At 41.8% G+C, this 25,482-nt stretch overlaps 1 protein-coding gene across 2 annotated transcripts in view; it reads right to left on the bottom strand.

Moving 5' to 3' along the window:
* Positions 1–25,482, bottom strand: part of OBSCN (obscurin, cytoskeletal calmodulin and titin-interacting RhoGEF) — a 1,961,032-nt gene that overhangs the window by 1,104,224 nt on the left and 831,326 nt on the right. For both annotated transcript variants that reach the window (XM_069211034.1, XM_069211033.1), the window contains 3 exons: positions 24,354–24,626; positions 23,207–23,479; positions 20,042–20,329 (listed from right to left, as the gene is read on the bottom strand). In XM_069211034.1, the coding sequence (XP_069067135.1) occupies positions 20,042–20,329; positions 23,207–23,479; positions 24,354–24,626 (834 nt within the window). The remainder of the gene's footprint in view (positions 1–20,041; positions 20,330–23,206; positions 23,480–24,353; positions 24,627–25,482) is intronic.

The following is a 25,482-nucleotide window of genomic DNA, read 5'->3' as shown; positions in this document are numbered from 1 at the left end:
TTTGAGTGAAAAATCTCCCCAAAGGGCCGCAGAGGAGGAGATGCGTGGAAAATGGTGTGTGCGTCGGTTTTGCCCCTTCACACACGGACTTGCGTCGTTATTTTTCACACGGGTAAGACGTTGGGTCAATTTCCAGCGCGCGGACGGGTCTCCTCTTCGGGTCGCGGGGTTTTCAGACACCCCGGGGTCTGTGCATGGAATCCTGGGCTTGTTGACCAGCTCTGAATCGTTCTGGTGGGCGATGCGTGGAAATTTCTCCCTCACGGCAGGCGCTGCGTCGATTTCCCCTCTGGAAGTCGGGCGGCGTTGTCCAAGAGGGCCGTGCGTCGAAGTTTCGGTCGCACCGCAGGCGCCGCGTCAATCTTTTCCTCGCAAAGTCGAGCAGTGTTGTTCCGGTTTGGCGAACAGTGAATTTTTCACCGCAGGTCAAGCTGGGCGTCAAATGTTTCGCTGCACAAGGAGTCCAGTTGCAAGAGAGAAGTCTTTTTGGTCCTGAGACTTCAGGGAACAGGAGGCAAGCTCTATCCAAGCCCTTGGAGAGCACTTTTTCAGCAAAGCAAGAGAGCAGCAAGACAGCAGGGCAACAGCAAGGCAGCAGTCCTCTGTAGAAAGCAGTCAGGTGAGTCCTTTAGGCAGCCAGGCAGTTCTTCTTGTCAGGGTGCAGGTTCTGGTTCAGGTTTCTTCTCCAGGAAGTGTCTGAGGTGGTAGGGCAGAGGCCCTGTTTTATACCCAAATGTGCCTTTGAAGTGGGGGAGACTTCAAAGAGTGGCTTAGAAGTGCGCCAGGTCCCCTTACAGTTCAACAGACCAGGGTCCCAGCAGGGATGTGGCAGTCGTTTGTGTGAGAGCAGGCCCTCCACCCTCCCAGCCCAGGAAGACCCATTCAAAATGCAGATGTATGCAAGTGAGGCTGAGTACCCTGTCTTTGGGGGGTGTCTGAGTGCATGCACAAGGAGCTGTCAACTAAACCCAGCCAGACGTGGATTGTAAGGCACAGAAAGACTTAAGTGCAGAGAAATGCCTACTTGCTAAAAGTGGCATTTCTAAAATAGTAATATTAAATCCAACTTCACTACTCTTTTGCATTCTTTTCTGTTAACCTGTTTAGACACCAATGCTTAATATTTTAGTGATTGTTTTTCACTTTTCTTTTGCATTCTTTTCTTTTAACCTATTTAGACACCAATGCTTAATATTTTAGTGATGTAAGTTCTTTTGTGTAATGAAAAGAGGAAGATATGTTGTAATGTCGAACCTACGAGTTCAACGTGTGAGCCAGCTCGAACTCGACGGCTCCGTTCTGTACCACGGAGTTTCTCTGACGGTTGGCAGTTAGGTGGAGCCAGCGAGGAGAGCGACGCTGAAACTTCCCCATTTAAAAAAAATACTTTACTACTTAAAACTGCCTGAAGACATTGTTGTATTACAACACAGCGCAGTGAATACGAAGCATTTGTATATATATATATATATATATATATATATATATATATATATATATATAAAACTGAATAAGATGAACAATGAGGTATAGTAAGGTAAACCAAGGCTGAAGAAAATGAGGCGATGTGGCAGAAAGGGAAGAAATATAGAAATTGGGAACACAAGGGGAAAGTTTGAAAAAAAGAAATGGATGGGCAATGGTTGAACGGATCGCTGGATGAAAGCAACTTTTGTAAGGAAAAACTAAATCCCGATGGATTTCAGAATGCTAACAAACAGCAAAATTGGTACAAGTAAAGCCACATGTAGAAAGAAGTAAATGGTGGATGGGAGAATGCCATATTACACCACTGAAAAATACCCTAACCATCAGCAAAAATTGATTTAGCATTAATAGCTTGATGAGTGCCTTAAATGGGAACCTAGGGAGTGAGAACTCTATAGCTATCCTTCATCATCTTAGTACAATATCCGCTGAGGTTTAGTGAAATAATATTGTTAGTGAATGATCATAAGCTGCAATGTGGTGATGATTTTACAGTAATAAGGACTGATGTTATTTTCTCTTTTCTTTGGTTAATTGGCTGGGTCAACAAACTTACATTTACAGTTCACAATTGTGCAGCATCACGTATGCATAGCCCGTCGTCTGTTTGAGATCTGTTGAGTCTGGCCCTCTCTGCAGAATCACCCCAAACCTTTTGGCCTTTTCCATCCACTTTGTGCTGAATTCCTTGTCGCTTGTGTTAGAACTCTATGCAGTTTACAACTGCTAACCAGTGCTAAAGTGTTTGTGCTCATTTCCCTAAAACATAGTTAAATTGGCTTGTAACAATTAGCTTATTTAATTTACTTATAAGTCTCTTGTAGAGTGGTATACCATATTATCAGGGCCTTTAAATTAAACGCTACCAGTAGGCTTGCAGCACATATTGTGCCACCCGCTTAAGAAAGTAGCACATTTAAACATGTCCCAGGCCTGACACTACAGCATAAGCGCCGTTTTAAACTGCCATATCAACTTGGCTCTAAAACCTACTTGCCAACCTTGAAACTCCCCTTTTATTACATATGTAACGGCTAAGGTGAGCCCTAGGTAGCCCACAGGGCAGGGTGCTGTGTAATTAAAAGGTTGGGTAAGTACTTTCAAGTTTTATATGTCATGGAATGAAAAGGTACCTAAATTCGTTTTTCATTACAGTGAAGCCTACCCCTGCCCATGGATAACATTAGGGATACTGTATTACATTTAACAATCTGTAATTCCCAGTTGGGTTTGGGTAACTGTATCATATTTGGTGTCTTTTGAATTGTATTGAAAATCCTATTTAACAATAAAGTCAGGTTTCTGATTACAGTTTTAAAAGATGCGACTTTGAGAAAGTTGGCATATTTCGGCCGTTAGCCCTTTGTGTGCCCGCAGCCTGTCTTGGGTCACATGAGTGGGTGTAACTGATAGTTAGACTTTGTGAATTCCTCCTAGAGGGATTGGATATCCCTAAATGGGCCATCTGCTTGCAGGATGGGGGGGCGGAGCTGAGCACAGCCCCACTTGCAACTGAATAGGGAGTGCTCTGCCTTCACACAAAGGACCTATCACCTCCACATTGTCACTGCAGCCAGCTTGGAACCAGGGCCGGGGAGTCAGGAAATTCAATGCAATTCAAAGCCAGTCTCTAGAAGCTTCTCCAGCCTTGCAGAAGGAGGCGACCAGGGTATGAAAATAGGGCCTTACACACTAACTCTTCAGTACACTTCTGGGCCTGTGGAGTCTGGTGTGATGCTCAAAGGACTGCTTCCATGCTGGTCAGTCGCCCCACTGGACAGTAGTCCTTCTAAACTCTGGCCTGATGCTCTGCTGCCTCCTTACCTGGGAGAAAGGAACTGGACCTGCAACTTCAGCCTGGAGCACAGGACTCCAGAATGACTCCATGGGCTAGTCTGCTGGCCTCTTGATCCGAGCCTAAGGGACATAAAGGGCTCCCCACCATCCTGCACCACCCCCTGGACCCGACTGAAGTGAGTTCCTGACTCTAAGGGAATGCCCATCAGGTCCTGGACCCTTAATGTGGCTCTGAGAGCTGGAGTTAGGTTTTTGGGCTCTTTCCAATTGTGAATGGGCCCACCTAGCACTAATGCCTCACTGCTCACACCGCGATTCAACGTGAAGCTCCCGCAGCCCCCTCTTCATGCTACATCGTCGACCGCTAGTGGGGACTGCCAACACGAAGCTCCAGTAACGCCGGTCTGTGACAACTTGAGAATATTTGTACTCTAGAGAGACCCGCCCACAATGCCTGGCCTGTTCTTCATGCTACTCTGACAGACCTCCTGTGGCACTCTCCCTGCACCTTGTTGCCCCCCTCAAATGGGAAGGGGACTTTTGGTGAGGACTTGCGAAGGTAAACTTCAGGGGGTCTAATCTGGTAATTGCATCAGACCTGGGCCCCATTGCGGTCAGCCTGAAAGTATGACTTAGACCTGGTCCAGCGCGGTCAAATATCCTGAGTTGGCACTTCATGCTTTTTGGAGCTATTTTTACTAAAATCTTTAAAAATTAATAGCGCCAGTTCTACTGATTGTAATTTTGCCATTTTGGTGTCAATTTATCAAACATTATAGAGTGGTATTTTTCTTGTGTTGTGTTCTCACTTTATTGCTGTTGGTGTGCTGCATAAATACTTTACACATTGCTAAGGCAGAGGCATGTAGGACAAGAAAGGTAAGCAGTGATGAGGAGGAGCTGTAAGACATATCAATAAGATGTGAAGATGGGGAGAGAAAAAAGGACACACAAGCACTGAAAGTGAAACATTGGCAGTCCAGAGAACAATGGACCTCCTGAATCTGCTACCAGGAACTTGTATTCAGTATGACACCATTTTAAAATTGTTTGGGATTATTTCCTACCTTATGATTGGGTTTACAGCCAATTGCAACAGCCCTATTTATTGTGTCTAGAGCAATTTGAGTACAAAGGGACAGCTGAACTTCTCAATCAAGTTTTACTTACACATTCTGAATGTTCAAAGTTGTAGTTTTTTACCTCAAACAGCATTTTTTAAGTGAGCAGCTGCAGCTTTTAACAATGTATTTATTTTAGGGTTTGCTGTTGAGTTAACCAGGGCACAGGCCTTGAGGAGGATGAACTAGTTAATCTCAATCCTACAGGCGATTATAGACCACGAGGCCCTATTAAGTGTCCACTACTATGGGGTTTAATGTGGTAAGAACACCAGTTATATCAGATGCTAAGTACTTTATTGAGAGGATGAAGATTCCGGGTTAAACAGGAGAGTAGGAAAAAGGCATGGGCGCCCCTTTTTTAATTTAACTGTTAAGGGAATTTAACATGTCCATGGCTTGTTGAATGGCAGGGCCAAGTCCTGTCTAGGAGTGGGGTGACCAGTTATGTATAGAATGTAGAGGTCATTTTGCAAATACTCTTGTTATGGTGATCAGTTGCAAGGGACGATTTGGTTGCAAAGAAAACACCGACTAAGCTAGTAAAGGTATATGCGCTTGGCTGAGCAAAGCCAGCCACAAAGTACTGATTTCTTATGCTTTATAGGGCAGTAGCCTATGCATCCTGTGGGGTAAGCAGTATACTGTGTGTATGGATATGGGCTAGCTCTGGCAGACACTGGGATAGAGACAGTAGAGGCAAGGTACAGAGGGAAAAAGGTGTACGAGGAGCAGGCACTGTTGAAGCCAAAAGCACAATGGTTTGTTGAAAGTGGTTGATAAAGCAGGGTATGTTTCATTTGAAATGCAGGAAGTAAGGGATGGATCTAAGAAATTACAAGGAGGCTAATAAAGATGTACATTTGAGATAATTGTCTTAGAAGCATTGTATCCCTACTGTTAATTCTCTACACATTTGTCTACTAGTAAAACTGACAGGCAAATGCATATTTTGTGGGTTAACACAAGGTTGGACGATTTGGCGAAAGAATGAGCAATGCAAAGATAGAAATGCCCTGTATTTGTAGTCCAGGTACCGAGGATGAGTTATGCATAGTGAATAAGACTTCGTTAGCCAGATCTCAAGGGGAAAGGTAATTGAGATTGTTTCTAATTGGAACCTGTGCAGCACTTGGAAAAATAAGACAAGTGTGCAAGGTGAGGAGATGGCTGAAGAAAAGTAGAGGAGGGGGATGTTTCAGGGGTTTGGAAAGGCTCACCGACAGTAAAGAAGCACAAGACCAGGATAGGGGGTTTAGGTGCTGGAGTTGGTCAGACACTTAGGTGAAGGAGCTGGACATAAGTGTTCCTTGTAACTTACCAAGGAGCTCCAGATAAGCCATTGGAACTAAGGAGCCAGTTTCTACTAATTCCTCAGTCCAAGTTGGCTGGTCTGTGACCACTTGGAGTGAGGTACTCCAACATGCAATTCACATGAACTGCCATTCAGCCTCCCCACCTGTCAATCGAGAAAAAGGAGCCTGTTCCACCACTTGCCCAATAAAAATTGGGTAATTTTTGGACATAAGCCCACCAGCCAGCAATGTGTGTTGCCAGCAACTTGTGACACGCTGCCTAGTCTCTCAGCCCATTTAGTGGTTTGGCATCCAGTAGTGATTTCCAGTCAAGTACCCCTACAAATCGACTATTCCTGACATGCAGCAAAGATCGCCAGTGTCAATGGAGCCCCTGCCCAGCCTCCTCTTCATTTAGTTAACAACCAGTGGCAGTTCCCACACCTTTCTCATTACAAATAGCTATACCACAGCCTCCACATATCTGCTTTACCCTAAAAGCATTCTTGCCAAGGATTTCACTTAACGGAGGGTTTTAAAAATGCCATGGACTGTTTTTTCTTCCTCGGACATATGAGTGCTTGGGGTCCAAACCTCACTTCCTCACACTGCTGAACATACATCAACACTCAATCACACAGTCATACAGGTACAAATTCCAAATCAGTTAGCACCACCTTCACAATCTCTCGCACTCACAATGCCCACAAACACTGGTATCACCCACGCATAGCCAACCCAAATAACCTCAACCAAATCCTACTTGTCATTCCACTGCAAAATCACAAGATCCATGTACTCCATTATGTAGGACAGCCAAAGCCAGTCAAGCAATAGTATCACTTCTTTAGGAGTTTCAGTCGGTGCCCTGAACGACGACAGACCCAGTCAGTGACATAAAATTTCAGCTCCGAAACATCACTTGCACTCTGCAATCCATGGTGATATCCAATCCACACTCAAGCCTTATTCATCATTTCCAACACCCTTTGCAAGCTGTTACACCCATTAACTCCATCTTTAGGCAGCCAAAGAAGTAACAATGTGCACAGTAATCAGAAGAACGTGAGGCCGAGGCATCTTACTAGAGCAACATCATCATCACTGCATCCAACTGGAGTTGACACTTCTTTAAGTCCATTATGAAGAAGCTCAACCACTTATTCAGTAACATTATGTGGAAAATGCACTCCTATCAGCATTAGATAACCAACAGGTGACAAAGAAGCACCATCTAACAAGCCCTGGACCCACCTAGTAACACACTCAAATATTCACATTTCAGTCTAATATCCACTTGCATTATAGCAAGCCCCCTCAACAACTCAAGGCACTTCAAACAGGTCAGATAGATCGAAACTGGTCTAGGGTTGTTTGTGCTCCCTTTAAAGAAGACCTTGACTAGCAGTTCGGGCTCAACTGCTCCTACTGTAGCAGGACCAAGGCTGATTAGCAGAAGACTGTTTTTTTGTGTGAGGTGGTATGGTGGGCAAAACAATGATGGGCTCGATTGCTGCCCAGAGTAACTAGCATTGGCTGAAATTAATTCATAAAATCCAAACATCAAGGATTCTTTTCTTCAGTGCAGTGTCTTAAGTGTGATGGGTATGTCCCGACATGGAACCTGTGCTCACTGTGCCACCAGACTCTAGGTGTATGATACTGATGAGGCAGAAATAGGCAGAAACCAGTCTGGCGTTGCTTGAGTTCCCAATCAGAGGGAACCTTGCCTGACAGTTTGAGTTGGACAGATTTTGTTACAGCAGACCAAGGCTGATTTGTGCATGGCTTGTTCCTGTTTGAAGTGGCACAGTGGGCAAAAACAAAAAAAGAATTGAATTGCAGCCCACACTAATTACAAGTGGCAATTTATTTTGGTTTTCTCCATATCAAATAAAGACAACAACGTTCCAGAGTCTATAGTGCTAAAGGATCAGCAGGCCTTTGCTCAATATTGTGAATGCTTCCTGTTTGGATGCTGTATTAGCATGTGATGTACGGAATGTAGGGGATGGTACATTCTCAAGTGGAATGTAGAAACTTGAAGGGTAAAGGAATGAGAGGATTACAGAGGGGATGACAGCTGGGCGGTTAGAGGCGAGACAGTTGTTAATTGCAGTGCCCTGCTGTATTGGAATAAAGTTATTGAACTCACCTGGAGTCCAGGTCTTTATAACGACGACAAATTGCTACAGCAGGGCACCTTTGTGATCATCCATACGTGAACCCCCACGAGTCTCATCTCTCACGCCTTTGAGTATTCAGCCAGCAGTGGACTGAGTAAGCAAGCACTTCTACTGCTTATTCCTGAGGAACAAGGTACGTTGATTGCGGACCGATAGCGACCGTGAATTTCATTGCTTTCCGTGTATATGCGCTCCCAGTTGATTGGGTCCAATGTCTAAGGCCCACTGTAGCCCAGTGTGCTGCAAGGAACGTGCAGCTTTGCATTGCCTATGCACGAGCGCATCTTTCTACGCAACTGTCCTTGCTATGGCAGTATGTCCGTGGCGTATTATTTTACGTCCTAGTCATTTTGGTTTGGAGTATGGAAACAGGAGCAGTGTGCATCCTTGATGCGTACACCAATGTTAAAAAAAAAAAAAAAAAAAAAAATCCTTTCATTGTACTTTACCCTACTTAGCAGCCATTTTGGACCTGGCTATGGAAATATTGAGTTCATAAATAAAGTACATTGGTGATAAGCACACCAAATGCTACATTGTGCATTTCCATCAATGATACGCGCTCTTGTTACAACTGTTACTACATTGTGTGATGTGTTCCTTTGATGATGTGCACCTCGCTTACGTTTTATCCCACATGACAGCCAATTTGGATTGGGTTGCTAAAACTTAATCAAGGCTGTTGTAGTATTCAACGTTCATCTAAATAAGTACATCAGTGATACACACACCAATTTTCACATTACGTGTTTCCATTGGTGATATGCACACCTGTCACAACTATTATTATAGTGAGTGTGCATTTCCTCAGTGATATACTACGTGACAACCATCTGGATAATGTTGTCAAATTGGAGTATCAGTGAAGTGCACATCATAGTATTCTGGAAGAGTCATAAACTGTCCACGTGAACATATCTGCGGTCTACAGCACATTGTGAAAAGTGATACATTGAGCTGAACATCATACAGCTCTTACTTGTTGATGTGCACACCGTTATAGATATCTAAACAGACTTTTAAATAGTAGAGTGTTAAACTAAATAATTGTTTATCACCTTTGTATACGTCACCCTAAAATGCAGCAGTCAATAGCACCGCCTCCAGCATTTTCACCTAATACATCCTCACCTGAAACTGATTGGGAGCAATAAAAAGAAGGGTTTGAATTATACTTGGATGCTCTAGACAGAGAGTCATTTACGCACAAGAAAAAATGTGCTATCTTAAGACATCGTTTAGATACGGAGGGGTGAGAAATTTGAAACCTATTCCCAAAGAAATTGTACTTTTAGGAGAAGGTGAAGGGGTTGAAGGAGAGGATGAGTATGCATCAACTATTAAGTCCTTAGAAATGAGATTTAAAGCATGTAAGAATGTAATAATGGAAAGGTATACATATTACCAGTTGTGCATAGGGTTTGCAGAGTGCGTTAAGCATTGCAAGAAGAATTGAGGAAAGAATTAGACAAGGTATGTAAACAAGGAGTAATACAACCAATTGAGTCTTCAGCCTACGTGCCACCTATTGTTTGGCTCGCAAGGCTAACGTATCTATTCGAATGTGTAGATTTGCATTACTTGAATGATCAAATGTGGGTGGACAGCTACCCATTACCTAATATCACAGAAATGGTATCCACACTTAAAGGGGGTAAGATTTTTAGTTTACTTGATATGACATCTCCATACCATCAGATTAACTTACATCCTGACTCTAGGCATACATTGTTCATCACTCCTGAGGGATTGTATCAGTTTAAATTCTTGCCTTTTGTACCGGCTTAGGCTGTTTTCCAGAGAGCTGTTGAAAGTTTGTTCAAGGGTATGATGGGGTGGAACTACTTCAGAATGATGTGTTCGTATATGGAGAGGGCCAGAGACAACATGATGAAAGGTTACACCAGGTGTTGACAGCGCTAAAGAGCAATGGAATTACTCTCAGTTTGGAAAAGGGTAGACTTAACACACCAACTATAAAGTATCTGGGATACAAGCTGTCAGTCAAAGGTATTGAAGATTTTTGCTTCCCAGAGAACAAGGATCAATTAAGGTTATTTATGGGTCTGATTGAATTTGATACCATGTTTGTTCCAAAATGTACAGAAAAGACATGCAACATGAGGTGTCCCTTGAAAAAAAAATACTATATGGACTAGAGAATGTGAGCGAGAATCAAATTTAAAAAGAAATAGCATTTGCCATTCCATTAAAATCCTCCAACACAAGGTATCAGACCATAATTATGACTGATGCCAGTCAGAGAAGATTTGGGTGTAATCCCGATTCAGCATAAGGATAGGAAAGACAGAGTAGTTGCCTTTGCATCTAGGAGCTTGAGGGGTGTGGAATCAACTTATTTCGTGATATAGCATGACGCCTTTGCATGCTGGTGGGATTTTGTCTACTTCAAACTATATTTGTGGGGTTCATAGTTCACAGTATGTGTAGACCACAAACCCTTGGTGCAGTTATTCACAACAAAATGGGGAGTGCTTGCTACTTTGAGGATTGCTGAATGGGAATACAGGCTTCAGAAATACAATTTTAAAGTGGAGTATGTGCCAGGAAAGAGGAATATAACAGTGGATTGTTTATCCTGATTGTCAAGTAGCGAGCATGTTGTAGAAAGTTATAAGTTAGAGGATGATAATGGGGAAACACTCTACCCAGTAGAAAATCATTCTGAAGGAGCCATTACGAAACAAGAGTGGATGAATGCTAGCCAATTGGATCAGGAGATGAAGAAGGTGAAGGATAGCATTTGTCAAGGATAGTCAAGATGCAATCCTGATAGTGATTGTGGAAAAAGGTACAAACATGTCTTTCAGGAACTATTAATTGTCAATGGTCTTTTATTTTGCACAAATCTTCTTTTGGTCCCGGAAGGTATCCAAAACAAGATGCTCACATTAGCACATGAAAGATATATAGGCAAGGGGGACATGATGAGGAGAATCAGAGAAAATGGTTGAGGGCCAGGATTAGATAGAAGCAGGGAGCATTATGTAAGATTGCATGAGTTGTGCTATTAGTGATAAAGCACAAGTAACTGTGCCTAAACCTATAGAAGCAGTTAAGGTCACAAGTAAAACATGGAGCAAATTGGCTATTGATATTATCGGTCCAATAGTATTATGTGGAGGGATCCCAGAATATAGGTATCATTGAGTAGTACGGTCATTGGCCAGAAGTGAAGTTCGTTAAGGTTCCAATTATCTTAAGCATTATAAAATGTTTAAAGCCCTTCTTTCCCAAGGAGGGCATAACTGGTGAAATCCTGACAGACAACAGGTGCCAATTTATATCCATTCAGAATGTAGAATATTTGAAGTTTTTAGCGATCAGACATACGAAAACATCCTTATATCATCCAAGAAGCAATTTTGAGAAATGTAACATAGTTATCAAGGAAATATGCAATTGGCTAAAGTCAATGATTTAGATTGCAAATTGGAATTAAGAAAATTGTTGTGGGTTGTTCGCACTACAGCAGACGCTGATACTGAAGTTTCACCTTTTGTACTGTTTAGAGGACATGTGCTTGCATCCAAAATGTTGGGAAATGGATGGGGAAGTTTGCTATATCAAAATCAAAAATTGGAAATATAGATAAGAAAAGAGAACAAGCACAAAGCAAATATATAAGTAAGGATAAGAAGGAATTAAAAGTGTCTGTAGGAGACTATATGAGAATGGAAAGTTAAAGACTAATTACTAAAAGTGAATAAAAAATTTCGGAACCCAAAAACGTGTTGGAAGTAAGAAAGAGTGTAGTGAAATTGGAAGATGGTAAATGGTAGAACAAGGATAGAATTGCAGTAACATCATTGTGGAGGTAAGGAAGTGAGAACAGATGTCACGGTGTGGAGAAAAATAAGGAAATAAGGGAATACTCAAGAAAAAACTACCAGACAAGTTTCATGATTATATTCTATGGTAAACAGTGTTTGTGTTATATTGTAGACTCAGCTGGAACCTATTTCTAATGTATTTTCATTACATATTGTCATGAAGTTTAGGGGAAACAGTGAACTTACATTTAAGTCATATGTTTTTAAGATTCTGTGCCACTACATACAGTGAATGTGTTGTAAGTAATGCATGATTTGTTATCATACCAATGTTAATTTTAAAATGTTATTGTTATTATAAAGAAGGAGGATCTGTTGCAATGCTTTATTAGCATGCGATATAGGGGATGGTACATTCTCAGGTGGAATGTAGAATCTTAAAGGGTAAAAGAATGAGAGGATGGCAGCGGGGATGAGAGTTAGCTGGGCAGTGAGAGGACAGACGTTTGTTAATCGCAGTGTCCTGCTGTATTGGAATAAAGTTATTGAACTACCTGGAGTCCGAATCCCTCTCCATATACTTCTTCCGTGAACCATGCAAATCGCATCAGATCCTGGTACATATGAAGGCCAATCTCAACCCACAAGATTACACCAACCTTCATCCTATTACATACTAATAAGCAAACTGAGTTTCGAGACTGTCACCAAGGTTCATGAGAAAATCAAGTGACACCCTCTATCAGGGCTACCAATCAATTGTCAGGCCTCAGTGTAGCATAGAGATTGCAGAAATCATTATGGTTCATAACCTACTCAAGATTAACAACAGCAGAGACCCCAATTATCATGCTACCTCTCTTGCAGCAGCATTAAATACCATTGACCAAAGGGCCTTGTTCATCACCCTACCTTCAACAATGCTCTTCAACAGCACTGTCATGAAGTGGTTCACCTCAGTCATGAACAACAGATTTGAGTTTGTCCAGATATTCTCCTGCAGATCTGAACTTAGGCAATACATTGCTGCATATTTCAGAGCTATATTCTTTTTCCACTTATTTTAAATATGTATGTGGAACCTCTAGGAGTTCTCATGACAGACACAACATGAAGGTCAACCAGTATGCATCATCGACTGACTACAGGACTAGCTGTCCACTGTCCAAGCATGCATGTGTAACACCTATTTGAATCACAAACCCTTAGAAGTGTGTGCACATTGCCAGCGTTAGCAACAAGTGAAAGCTAAAGACCAGCTCCCTGCAATGAACTTCAACAGCTTCATTCCTCAAGTAAAGCAGTGTCATCCTGGGAATTCCACAGTAATGTCAAGCTCATCATCAGAAATACATTGCAAAGAAGCAGTGAACAGACTCTTGAGAAAACAGAAAATGTAAGAATGAATGACAGAATCCAGGGTTAATCGATATGCAACGTGTTCTGGGACACCAACAGGAGGTGGGGGTTCATAGAAAATTTGTAACATCTAAACTCCTTTCCCATCTTTTTTCTCACAACAATATATCTTCTTGGTTCTGAGCCAGAGGCGCTTGGAGTTGATTACTGCAAATCCCTGAATCTGTGTGTTTTTCATAACTTAACTTCATATGCCTGAATTATCCACTTGCTCATCATCTGGGAGATTCATCTACACATTTCATTCCATTCAACCAAGGCCATTTTCAAGACATTAGTTCTCAGCAAACCAGATTATTGCAACAGGCATCTCATTGAATCTATATGTCTTCTTCCTTCCGACCAACTTTGTCACTTATACTCCATTCACTATTTAGAGACTCCAATATCTTTACTTTCAAACACTGGACTGGCTGGGTCACATTGCACAACAGAGCCCAACTATCAGTCTGTTCTCCTAATAAGTCCATTAACATATCCCTGCCTAGCTTGCTCAAACCATCTCTCAGGGCCCCAAACATTGTCAATACCACTAGGCTTGTTGTATAGCCTACAAATTCCCGTTTTTCACCTCCTAGTAATATAACCACTAAATTGGAGAGCAACTACATCAAAGGTCATTTTCAAAGCTGCTAATAATAATCCACTCTTAGAATACAGACATTGAAACACATTGAATATTAAAATTGCAGCAAATTAATTCTTCCAGCTATTGAAACATTTTAAGCTTAGGTGATCTGATTTTGGTTCTCAAAGAGAAAATGCATGACCCTGCACATCTCCCGTAGGTTCTTCTTTAGTTTTAAAAACAGTTGCAATTAGAGGCTATTGGAATGGCCAAAATATTTCTATAATTTGATTTACATTTGTCTGAGGTCCCAGTTGTTTTCAAAGCGCTTTTGTGATATTCTAAAAGCTATCAACTACTAAGGCAACCCTGTTTTACTGCGACTAAAAATGAGCAAATAGTGAATGTACACTAGTGAAAAATGGTGTCTAGGATTCCCAATATTATTAGGGGTTAAGCATTGGGGTAAGGGATTAAAGGTAACTGCAGAGTGCATGCGCGGGGAGGGACAGCGGGGGAGAAAATTCCTTTTACGGACTAGGTGGTCTCACACACTATATAGTGTCATGCTTCATCATTTGACCACCTAGACCCACCCAGGTAGGACAGTGCCACCTGGGCGGACTCAACCTCACTGTTAAAGGAACAGGAGGGAGTGCGTAAATAAACTTGTTTCTGGAAAGATCGGGATCCAGCTAATCTACTGAAAAAATTAAAAACACCTAAGCAGACACCTGTGAGGAGTAACAAATTTAATAGTGGTGTCTGACTGGTGTAGTTAAAACGGGGGTTGGGACACCTCTGTGAGGACAAGGACTCACAGGGTCACCTAACTAATAGCCAACATGTTTCAGGCGGCATATCCTCCTGGATACCAGAGGCTAGCAGCCTCTATGAAAGGGCCGCCTCAAGGTAATTCCTTGGGTAAGGTAGACCTTTTATTTCACACTCTTTGACTTTCACATAGAGTAATTTCCTCCAACGTGAGACGTAGGGATCCTAGACCCTGACGAATGCCCCGAGACCTTCATTGGCTCACTTCTGAGGGCAGAAACATGTTGGCTATTAGTTAGGTGACCCTGTGAGTCCTTGTCCTCACAGAGGTGTCCCAACCCCCGTTTTAACTACACCAGTCAGACAACACTATTAAATTTGTTACTCCTCACAGGTGTCTGCTTAGGTGTTTTTAATTTTTTCAGTAGATTAGCTGGATCCCGATCTTTCCAGAAACAAGTTTATTTACGCACTCCCTCCTGTTCCTTTAACAGTGAGGTTGAGTCCGCCCAGGTGGCACTGTCCTACCTGGGTGGGTCTAGGTGGTCAAATGATGAAGCATGACACTATATAGTGTGTGAGACCACCTAGTCCGTAAAAGGAATTTTCTCCCCCAGCTGTCCCTCCCCGCGCATGCACTCTGCAGTTACCTACTGACGTTTCACTGACATTACCCTTCCAAATAGGAACACATACAACCCAGGGCTACGCTGATCTCCGCGACGCCCTCGTTAAGAGAACCCCGTACTTTCTTGTGTATTTTGAGTTATAGGGAGCTAAATACCGTGTGTTCCTCCACATTTGTCTCCTTCTCCCTCCTCCTCTCTCCATGTGTAATGGTAAGGGATTAAAGTACAACTGATAAAAGTGAATTCCTTTCCAGAAACCTCTGATTAAACTATGGGCCTTATTACGATCCTGGAGGTCCCATGACCGTCAGGGTGGTGGTCGGATGGCTGCCAACGCGGCTGTCATCCGTACATTACGAACACAGTGGCAGTGCCGGGGTTGGACCTCCAGCACTGCAACTTTTTGTCAGCATGAAGGTGTGGAGGTGCTGGCGGTCTTAATCCGCCAGGGCCGCGCTGTAAGCAGCGTGGCTCTGGGGATTAAGACTCCCTTTTCTGCCAGCTACTGCCATGAAATGTCTGGCAGAGATGGGGTACAGGGCCCCCCCCTGGCCAGCTTTGCAGACAGTGTACTTTGCGACAGGTGCTAGTGCACCCTATGCACTACAGCATTGCCGCTGGCTCTATTACGAGCCGTAGACAATGCTGTAGGCTGTTTCCTGCTAGGCCAGTGGGTGGGAACTGAGTTTCCGCCCACTGACCCAGCGGAAACTCGTAATGGCCCTGGCATGGACGCAGCCACATTGGAAGCAACCTCCCTGTTGGAACTTAGGCAAATGGGCTTTTCCATCTGACGAAGTCTGAATCGGGCCTTAAGTATTGACTGTGAAAGCGAAAATGTAAATGGTGCAACATGGATGCATGTCTCATTTTGTAGTGGTCCTCACTTCAGGGTGCTGCGGATACTGCTTTGACACCACACTTGTTAAAAGTATCTTTAGGAAACACCTGAAAAACATCCCTGTTCAAAGAAACCTTTGTCCTCCAATAAGATGCCCACCATACACTCTACTGCATGCCACCTTTCTCTCCTGAACAGCTTTGCCCATTATATATATAATACTGTTAGACTTTTCATCCTTGGTGTGGTCTCCCTTAACTTTTTGCCTCTGTTTCCCAGGTTGTTGATGTGTGCTGGACTCTGCTTTTGCTGTTTTTGTTACTCTGGGTACTTTACCACTGCTAACCAGTGTTAAAGTGCAAGTGCTCCTATACAAGATGTGTATGTAATTGGCTAATCCCTGATTGGCATATTTGATTTATTAGTAAGTCCCTAGTACAGTGCACTAGAGGTGCACAGGGCCTGTAAATCAAATGATACTAGTGGGCATGCAGCACTGGTTGTGCCACCCACCTAAGTAGCTCTGTATTCATACCTCAGACCTGCCACTGCAGTGTCGTCTGTGTGTGCAGTTTTAACTGTAAATTCGACTTGGCAAGTGTACCAACTTGCCAGGCCTACAGCTTCCCTTTTCTTACATGTTAGAGACCCCTAAGGTAGGCCCTAGGTAGCCCCAAGGGCAGGGTGCAGTGTATGGTTAAGGTAGGGCATTTAGTAATGTGTTTTATATGTCCTGACAGTAAAAGATTGCTAAATTCGTTTTTCACTGTTGCAAGGCCTGTCCCTCTCATAGGTTAACATGGGGGCTACCTTTAAATCTGATTAAAGTGTAGATTCCCTTTGGGAGCGGATGGACATGTGGAGTTTGGGGTCACTGAGCTCACAATTTAAAAATACATTTTTTAGTAAAGTTGATTTTTAGATTGTGTGTTTGAAAATGCCACTTTTAGAAAGTGATCATTTTCTTGCTTATATCATTTCTATGACTGCCTGTTTGTGGATTCCCTGTCTTGGTCAGTTTAACAGTTGGGCTGGTTGCACCTCACACTAGACAGTGGTACAAAGGGAGCTGGGGTGTAGCCTGCATACCGTGATGAGCCATCTGTGCTAGGAGGGAGGGGAGGAGTGGTCACTCACGCCTGAAAGGGCTGTGCCTACCCTCACACAATGCAGTTTCCAACCCCCTGATGAGTGTCTGGGGCCTGGCATGGCAAAGACATGATTTCACATTCAAGAGAGACTTTGCTTTGAAGTAGGCCTACTTCAAAGCAGAAATTGGGTATAAGAAGGGCACCCATAACCACAGACTTTAGAACACTTCTGGAAACCAAGAGGAACCTCTGCCTGGAGAAGAGCTGAGGAAGAAGAGCTGCCCTGCCTATGACTGTGCTTTGTGGAGCTGCGGCTGAAAAATCGACACACCACCAGCTTTGTGACTGAAAATCACTGCTTGCCTGCAACATGACCGAAGAATCGACACACGGAGCTGGAGAAACGACACGCAGCATCGCTGACGGAGGCTGGTGAGATCGCAACCCGTGCTGCGTGGTTGGATTTCCAACACAAACGCCGCTTGCCTTGTAAAAACAACGCAAGGCCTGCTCGGACCCGAGAGTGCTGACCGAATTGACGCATCGCTCCCCTGCGGGGAGAAGAAACGACACGTCCGACCTGACGAAAAAGGAAAACCGACACAAGGTCTCGCTCGTGAGTGAAATCGATGCATCGCAAGCCCTTTTTGACACACACCTGCCCGTGCGGGGTTATTTTTGACACACCCAAGATACATTTTCACACTAACAGAGTTAGTGTCTGTTTAAAACTACATGAAGACTCTTTTTGCTTTTTAATTGATAACTTGACTTGTGTATTGTGGATTTTTATCGTTTTGGTCTGGTTTTGTTTAGATAAATATTCTTTATTTTTCTAAACCTGTGTTGTGTCATTTTGTAGTGTTTTCATTAAGTTGCTGTGTGTGTTGGTACAAATACGTTACACCTAGCACTCTGAAGTTAAGCCTACTGCTCATGCTAAGCTACCAAGGGGGCAAGCAGGGGGTTAGCTAAGGGTTAACTGAGGGTGATTCTCTTTCACCCTGACTGGAGTGAGGGTCTTTGCTTGGACAGGGGGTAACCAGACTGCCAACCAAAGACCCCATTTCTAACAAGAAAATTTACCATATTTATTGTCCCCTGCCTGCTATGTTGCATATGTTCATATTACTAAGTGCCCAAAAGGCAACGCTGCTGGTGCATTACAGAAACCACATTGAAACAACGTTGGTCTTCCATATTGTACGTTTTCTGCTACAATGAGAACCTCATTTTATTTCATGCTCCTACACTACAAATACAGTAGTCCAGTAGTGGATATGGTTATCTACAGATCTTAGGCTAAACCACGGCCAAATGAGTCTAGATTGCAATTTATAATTAGTCTTCTAGGGACATAACCTCCAATTTTAATTTATCTTCTTGGGGATGGGGAAAATAAAGCAGTGGCTCAGATTATGGGAAAACGTTTCAGTGAAAAGCTGCTTCATACTTGGTGCTGCATTTGAATGCCAAATGCTAAAAGGTCAGTGAGATGTTTAATTAAGCAACATTATTTTTTTCAATGACCTAAAAATATAATCTTCGTTATCGACTACTTTAATGTTTGAAAATGAAGAAAACATGATTATTTCGCCCTTTTGGAGCTTTCTGGCATTGTATTATAGTAACCACATGCTGAGATGGTATCCTACCATCGCCGGATTGGTCTGAAAAGGAAATTAACAATTTTCTAAGCGAAAACGAAATCTCTATGGGTCTGATGCACAAAGAAAAAGCATGAAGTCTAACACTTCTGCATGCACGTAGTTGTATGTGTTTTTGGGTATTCACAAACCTTTCCAAAGGTATGCCTGCAGAAATATGCCAGTCACATGTTTTCAGGCATGCTCCTGGGAAAGACGTAATTTCTTTCAGCGTTGCATTTCACTGATGTGGAACAGTATGCATGGTACCTTTCAGGATTAAGACAAACCAGCGCTTCTGTGAATTTGCATATTTTCTCTTTTTTCTTTCCGCTCAGAAAATATCCTTCCCTGTGGAAAACCCCTTTCCCAGCACTCTTATGAAGTCACGAAGTCCCACCATGGAAAGATTACTCCAACCCTTTGTCAGGTGCAAATTCCTGACCAGTTTGAACAGAGGGGAAGGGTCAGGAAAAGTTTTTGAACAGCCACCAACTGATCTATTTGTGGGCACTCATAAACTTTTAAACCATAAAAATCCACAAAACGCTCCATCTGCAGACCTTGTCTTGGAATTGCTCCAGCTGAATATTACACACGTACGAGAAAATGTTATGAGAGAGTAAAAAGATGTGTAAATGTGAGGTATGTTTTTGGGAGTACCTTGCACTCGTAATTCCAGGAATTTTCGTTCATATTGTTGATTTACAAGGGCCAGTGGCTTTGTGAAAACGACCCTATAAATCCTGTTGGTGTGGAGATGAGGTAACCAGATCCAGCAGATGCCTGTCCACATTAGCACCTATGATATTTTCGGTGGTAGCCACTTGAAAGGAATCAAAGAGTTTCATTACAGACCTGTCCACCTCTGATCTATAATAATAATAATAATAAATTGCTTTTGATCCAGAGCTTAAATCTCAACGGCGTTTCTAAGGTAATTCACCCTTATCAGGACTCAGTCTTGTGACCTGCAGATCATTGCACGTTTTGGCAATAACCGTTTAACTCATCGACCATACTGTTGGCTATCAGTGACACTGTGCACATGCATTGTGTGCTTTCTTTAATCATGCCTTTTTCAGATTAGCTGTTATAACTACATCTAATCTTACATACTATGCATCTTGGCGATATGGCATACTAAAACAGTCAAACTTAGGCTAGAAAACATGGCACAGGATACATATGAGGATGTAGAACAAGCTTAAACTATTTCATCAAAGAACATTACTATACATTTTTTAGAAGCTCTGAATTAGCTTCACAAAAACAGATTAAAGGTAGGAAAAGTACCAGGTGAGGTCATATTGGCTCCCTAAGCAGATGTGACATGCAAGACAAAAGTGTTTATGAATTTGTGGTGCAAGGTAGGTGGGTATTTGTTCTCACCTAGCTGAACCGTTTGAGGTAAGTGGACCGGCTCCCCAACACCAGCTTTGTTTACAGATGAAATGCGGAATCGGTAGGCCTCCCCCGGCACAAGGTTATCCACAACAAACTCCATGCTTTGAACTGCTTCGGCGTTGCACCGCTGCCAGCCACTACATGAGGTTTTCATCTCAACATGGTAGCCTAAGACATCAGCACCACCATCGCTCAGCGGTGTAAACCAGGACAAGGTTACCGAGTGGCTGCTCTTACTTACAATCTCTGGCTCTTCGGGGGGATCAGGGATGGCTAGAGGCACAACAGAGTCCCAACATTTAAACATACATTAGTGTTTAACAAACTTCACAAGTGTTTTTTAGCACAATAGCAAGACATCTCATAGACAAGTCCTTAAACAAATACATGTATATTCTACCTATCTTCTCTACCAGTGCATCTCGCCTTACATTGGTTTAGCTGGCTCCTAATATTTTTTGTTTGTAACCAAAGGTTTTATTATGTAATATGGATTGCTAAAGAATGTATTGACCAAGGCTCTAACAGTGGTGGACTTTGAGCCATATAGTGAGTGGACTAGGCCTTGATTTTGACCAAATCTTACAAAGTGAGTTTTCTATCTGTTTACAACTTAAACTTCCATTTTTAAGTATTGTGAAATCACAAACTCCTGCCAGGCACAACTTCAAGCAGAGAATTACATTTTTCTGCCATGGATTTTACAATTCGAAATCATGATTAGAAACCTGTCAAACTGTTCAAAATGTCCGCTTCTTATAACAATCCTGTCTCAATTCATTAGTTATAAAAGATACTTGTGCATGATTAAAGTTCATCATTATATTTTTGTTTAGCAACTTTAAAGTTCTAAATTCAATTTGTAGCTTTTAACTAAACAATCTCAACTTCGAAATTTTTTTTGAACGTTACTGCAATACTTTGGAGTTTTCCACATCCAGGTGCTACCTCACCCCAATACCCACCAAAACAAAAAGAAGTGAGGTTGAGATTCTGCCAGCTTTTTACCACAGAATCTAAGGCCCATCTTTAGGCAGGATGACAACTAGGGGACGCCTTTTATGTTCAATTTGCAACAGAACACCGCCACAATCCTAATTTGAAGGATGCAGCTAGTGATGGTAGGAGATGGAGAAGTAGGAGTGACCTATCATAGTCTGCCCCTCTCAAAAAATCCCATCCCTCGCAGGCCTAGCTGGAGTTGGGTGGCGACTGTGCCTGTAACAGTGCCAACATAGGTAATCCTAAAGGCAAACCATGAATTTACCTGGCCTACTAAGCACGTGCGGATTACTCCAAGGATTCCTCCTGCTTGAAAGGAAGGGATTCTTCCCCAAGTGGCACTGTTGCTCCACGTAGCTGTGAGGGTTTGCCATGCAGTACCTGACAGTGTCTTTAGATCTAACAGAACCCTAAAGTCTCCAATGCCCTCCGCCCCAAAGCCTAGTCTCCACCTGAATGTGGACAAATACCCACATGGCCTGTGTCAGAGTGTGGTACGAGAATTAATTTAGTAGAGATGGTGACTAATATCAATTATAAATAGGGGTTCAAGTAACCATTGCCACAGTGCAAAATTAGATATATGTGTTTAAAGTGGTTGATAAACAGTACGTTTAAACGCTCATAATTCTGCACAAACATTTACAATGTTTTTGCCACTTTTAATGTAATTGCCTATTTCTAACATTTATCAGAATATATTTATTAATCACAAAGGAAATACACAACTATGAAAAAAGCTGAGATTGCATACTACAACATACCAATTATTTGATTATGTTTTAGCAAATTAAACCGCAAACCTTTCAAAAGTTAAAACATTCAGCAACTAATTCCAACATTTTAAACACTTTAACAGTACTATTTTATAAAAGTTGAGCTTGGTTAAAAAAAGCATATATCCAAATTTGGGTAATACAAAACATATATAAAGTTGTATTACGTCTTATCGAACACAGTCTACATTTTTACAATTTAAAAAGATAAAACGTCTGTAATATAAAGAAATGTTTCTAAATCTTCCATGTATGGCTTTAAATGTAGGTGTCTTTGGATGATAAACAATTACTAATTTATTTGATAATTTTATAACCAACCAAACAAACCTATTTTTAAGTTAGAACAGAACACTTTTTTAAATAATATTTAGCATCCATTTGCAGTGTGACTAATTTCTCCATTTCAAAAGGAATTGATTTGTGTTATATTACATCAGCGTGATCCTGCTGCAAGTATTGCACCACCACAGAAACGACTTGACTAGAGCGTTGCTTTGCCCACACAGAATCAGCTGAAGCGAAAAAATAAAAAAAATAAAAAATATATATATATATATATATATATATATATATATATATATATATATATATATATAATAATGTGTGTCTGCATATATATATGTGTGTGTGGATAGGCTACATTGGCTCCAACGTAATCATCTTTCAATATTCTTTCAATCTAATGTATGACAAATAGTCATAAAAAACTGTGACATATGTCATTGACTGATGAAAGGCACATCATGTGTTGCCTCAATGGAACCTTCCCTGTTTAGAGCCATCCGTGTGGTGTTTCTTGTAGCCATTTGTCAGTAATTCAAAGGAGTATCCGAGCTAGACCAGAATCATACCATACAGTCACCTATTGATCCTCAACATTAATCCAAATTGTAAATTACGATACAGGGCCATGGTGCATTGAGAATGTTGAGTCCGTCATCTGACATATAATTCAGAGCTAAAAGCATAAGCAAAAGTGCACCCTGGGTAAGGTCATCTACATGTTTGGATCACATTGCTTGAAGCCTTTCAAATCAATCCAGTATTTGGGTAGACCACGACCATTGAGATGCTTGTGTCTTTGATACTTTGATGGTAAATTCTACCTTCTATGCAACCACAATGCCATAAAAATCTTATAACACCCGTAATGCATCAATGTAATCGCCTACTCTGCCCAGTCCATGTCTTCTAGGGTATCAACAGACCAGCATTTCTAAATAGAAAGACACTTTGCCCTCCCACAAAATCACCAATATTCGCCAATGTAGGGGTACATTTTACACAATATTCTGCAGACGCTGTATAATGGTTGTTGCTTATTACTTGCTTTTTCCTTCAGTTATTAACACTGCCAAACATTGCTTACCTATAACCAATAGCTTTGCCGATGCAATGGCGTCTCTTGAAGCAAATGTCACCTCTCCCGTGTGATGCAGCTTGGCCTCTTTCAGGGTGAGAGTGTAAGTGCTGCCATCAGCCTGCATGGACCAGGTTTCATCTGGTTGTATGTCAACATCATTATGGTACCAGGCCACCTCATTTACCGGTACTGCTTCACTCAGTACGCAGATGAACGTTGCCTTCCCACCAGCTGTGACTTCAGTGTCAACAAGAGGCTTCACAAAGTCCAAACGCCATCCTGGAATCATAAAGTGCACAGTCAAACTCCAGTTGCACAAAGCAGGGAGGCAAACTGTAACATTCCTCTTTATTGAACAGTATTCGAAAGGTCATGTTTGGAGTATAATATTCATAAGTGGTTATGTTTTGATAGATTATACAAATGTAATTTAGGTCGAGAAATTATAGTGTATTTTGTAAAGAAATTACTCAGTTGCACTCTAAGTTCAGACTACACGAGTGCTGCATTGAATTCAGTTTCTATATTCTGTAGTACTTTGAGTCACAGTTGATGAGTTTGTCTACTTCTAATTAAAATACCAATAAAATAAAAAAACTGACTGCAGTCAACCACACGCGAAATTGAAGCTTAATGAATGTCACAGCCACATGTATGCTACCAGATCTATTGTAGCTTAAAGTATAACAATTTTGTGGAAGTAATGTAGCCGTGTCGAGAGCTCATTATAATTAAAGAAAGAAAAAGCATAAGCATTGTATTGAAAAATACTATGTTTTCCTTATATTAATGTTTTAACTTCTACCAGATTTCCCAATCGAAAACTTCATGTGTCTTATTTTGACCTTATATTTAAGCATGCTTCTTACTTAAACTACCCTTCATTTGGGGAATTTTCTTCAAAGTCCGTAACAGAAAGTGACATCAGTTGCGACCACAGATGCTTTCTGCAGATGTATTGTGAAATTGAGGTGCAATAGAAAAGGTTCACTTTTATTTTACTTTCCCCCCACAATAATGCATTCTTGTAATATGCACGTTTGCTGTGGCATTTTGTTTTAGATAGCACTTTCTGTTCTCCCTGATGTCATTGCCTGTTCCTTTTAAAGAATGCTTGACTGAAAAATATAGCAAAAGTGACATTGGGCATTACCTTTCACAGTCAGGAAAGCTGATGTCACTACATCACTAGCCAGGAATGTAACTCTGCAGCTGTCCTGGGCAGACAAATTCTTCAGGAGCAGCAGATGCCTTCGGCCGTTCTCAAAAAATACCATCTCAACGTTTTCTGTCGTCTTTGCAGGTTCGTCATCTATCAGCCAGTTGTAATTGTAGCTCTCCGGTTTGGATAGGTAGACCTCAAAAAGAGCTTCACCTCCTTCCACCACTTCCAAATTCTCCAGACCCTGAAGAATTGTGTTCTTAGCTAGGAATATTAAAAGAAAATGAATTTGGTGGGTAAACAACTACTCAGTAAACCATGTGTTATGCTTTTATGATATCTATTTTTATGTATGATGAGGTAAAGGGGCACTAGATCCTGAACTGGGAAGGAGCAGGAGCAAGTTGAAGTAGCTGTGCCAGCCTAGGAGTTGTATGTGGCTAACTTGTTCTTCCATTACACCTTGTACCATCATTATACCACTGTGGTGCTCCTTAAAATTGTTGACAAGGAGCTGAACTAAAGTTATTTGCACTGCTGGTGGTGATCAACCCCCTATGAGCTGTCCACAACAGAAGGGCAACGATCATCGGGAAGAAGACAACAAGCACCTACTAAGCATGTTAGCGGTAATGAAACTGCTACTATTCAAATTGAATTCAGCCCACCTATTTGATGGCTAGTTGTTGTTCGAGCCTTCACACGTCTGCACCCACTCTTCTGACAACCCACATGCCACTGACCTGCTTGCTCCATCACCTTGCCACACATTTTCATTCTCTCCGCATGGCATGTAATCAGACCAGTATGATCGCCTACTAAGTATGAGACTGTCTCTCACCCACTTCTCTGTGATCAAACGGTGGCCATGTGCACTGTTTATCACAAGCTTTACAGGCTGCCCATTTGTACACTTTGGAAAAAAAACGAACAAAATAGAACTCTTTCACCATCTATCACTGCTCAATGAAATTAATATAAACGAAGACTACTAGCTGCTATATGTGAAAGGATAACCACTCTGCTAAAATAACAATAGCCTGCAAGGACTGGACGGAAAAATGAAATTAGCTATCCTAAAGCATAATTTGGGAGAAAACGGCAGGAAACCTTTGAAAGC

The sequence above is a fragment of the Pleurodeles waltl genome, chromosome 10 (assembly GCF_031143425.1).
Source record: "Pleurodeles waltl isolate 20211129_DDA chromosome 10, aPleWal1.hap1.20221129, whole genome shotgun sequence".
Taxonomy (NCBI): Eukaryota; Metazoa; Chordata; class Amphibia; order Caudata; family Salamandridae; genus Pleurodeles; species Pleurodeles waltl.
This window is presented reverse-complemented; position numbering and strand designations above follow the sequence as displayed.